This window comes from Aptenodytes forsteri, unplaced genomic scaffold, assembly GCF_000699145.1.
Source record: "Aptenodytes forsteri isolate BGI_AS27 unplaced genomic scaffold, ASM69914v1 Scaffold549, whole genome shotgun sequence".
In the NCBI taxonomy this organism is placed as follows: domain Eukaryota; kingdom Metazoa; phylum Chordata; class Aves; order Sphenisciformes; family Spheniscidae; genus Aptenodytes; species Aptenodytes forsteri.
This window is the reverse complement of record NW_008795562.1, coordinates 4,669-6,376: the sequence shown is the minus strand read 5'-3', so window position 1 is coordinate 6,376 and position 1,708 is coordinate 4,669. Positions and strand designations below refer to the sequence as shown.

At 62.4% G+C, this 1,708-nt stretch overlaps 1 protein-coding gene across 1 annotated transcript; it reads left to right on the top strand.

The window, feature by feature from the left end:
* Positions 1 to 262: 262 nt before the first annotated feature.
* LOC103901361 (free fatty acid receptor 1) lies at positions 263 to 1,654 on the top strand. Its single transcript, XM_019472836.1, has one exon. The coding sequence runs from the start codon at positions 263 to 265 to the stop codon at positions 1,652 to 1,654; it is 1,392 nt and encodes a 463-aa protein (XP_019328381.1).
* The last annotated feature ends 54 nt before the right edge of the window (positions 1,655 to 1,708 follow it).

Sequence of the window (1,708 nt, the reverse complement as noted above, 5' to 3'; positions counted from 1 at the left end):
ACCACCCACCCAGACGCCTGGGTCTTCTCCAAATCCCCCCTCTTGGTCCGGTGGTTGGATCAGGAGAAGCCTCCTGAGATATCTGGGTTCCTCCCGGGGTATTTGGGTTCCTCTCCAGGTGGGTTCCTCTGCGGGTAGGACCCACAGCACCCAGCACCCACCCACCCAGCACCCAGCACCCACAGCCACCACCCCCCACCCCACCCCACCTCCTCCAACCCTCTTACGGGTCCACGTATCTCCCCAGGGTTGTCCTCCAACCATGCTGGTCCTCTCTGTCTACATCCTGACCTTCCTTGTGGGCTTCCCGGCCAACGTCTTCACCTTCGCCGCCCTCTTGGGCAAGGCCCGTCGGCGCGTCTCCTCCTCCGACATCCTTCTCCTCAACCTGACGGCTGCCGACCTTCTCCTCCTCCTCTTCCTCCCGTTCAAGATGGTTGAAGCAGCCACTGACATGACCTGGCCCTTACCGGTTTTCCTCTGCCCGGTGGCCAACTTCTGCTTCTACTCCAGCATCTATCTCAGCAGCCTCTTCCTGACAGCCCTCAGCGTCGAGCGGTATCTTGGCGTCGTCTTCCCCCTCCAATACAAGGACCGGAGGAGACCGCGGTGGGCGATAGCCGCCAGCGTCGTCCTCTGGCTCTTGGCCTGTTCCCATTGCTCCATCGTCTTCGTGGCCCAGTATCACGGTGGTAGGAACCAGCCCGCGGCCAACAGGGCCGTGGTCATCAGCTCCGATGGCCCCAAGATGTCTAACCCCGACGGCTTTGACCCCAACAACTTGACCGTCACCGGTCCTGATGGCTTCAACTCCAACGGCTTCAGCATCTCCAACCCTGGATACTCCGTCGCTGACGGCTTCACCCGCAATAGCTCTAAGATCTCCGCCGCTGACGACTTCAACCCCGGCAGTTCTGAGACCTCCAGCCCCAACGTCATCCATCCCCGGGTCTTCAAGATCTCCGACCGTGGCGACTCCGAGACTACCCACGGTGCCACCTCCACCCGCGGGGGCTCCAGGATCGCCAAGCCCAGCAGCCCCCTCTCCAAAATCGCCACCCCCAACAGCGCCGACATCCAGGACAGCTCCAGCCCCAGCGATGCCTCCCAGACCTCCGACATCCCCAGTTCGTCCCCTCCCAGCGTCCCTGATGGCTCCAACGCCACCACCGCCTACAAGTGCTACGACGACTTCACCGGGGACCAGCTGAGCTTCGTCCTCCCGCTGCGCCTGGAGCTCTTCCTCGTCCTCTTCCTCCTGCCCTTCACCGTCACCATCTTCTGCTACATTAACTTCGTGCAGGCTCTCCTCGCCTGGCCAAATATCCCACTGGAGAAGAAGCAACGGGCCGTGGGCTTGGCCGTGGCCACCATGGTCAACTTTGGGGTCTGCTTCATGCCCTACAACATCTCGCACCTGGTGGGCTTCGTGGAGAAGAGGAGCCCGGGGTGGAGGGTCTACGTTTTGCTCCTCACCAGCCTCAACGCCGCTCTTGACCCGCTCATCTTCTACTTCTCCTCCACGGCGGTGCAGAGGGCCGTGGCCGGGGTGGCGGCGGCCGCGCGGGACAAGCTACGGGTCGCGGTGGGCTGGTGTTACAGGGCATATTCTCCTGAAGCCTCCCAGAATGAATCCGAGGGCTCGTTGACATGAAGCTTCTGGGACGGGGGCGTTGCGGGTGAACGGTCTCACCATGGGGGGTGGATT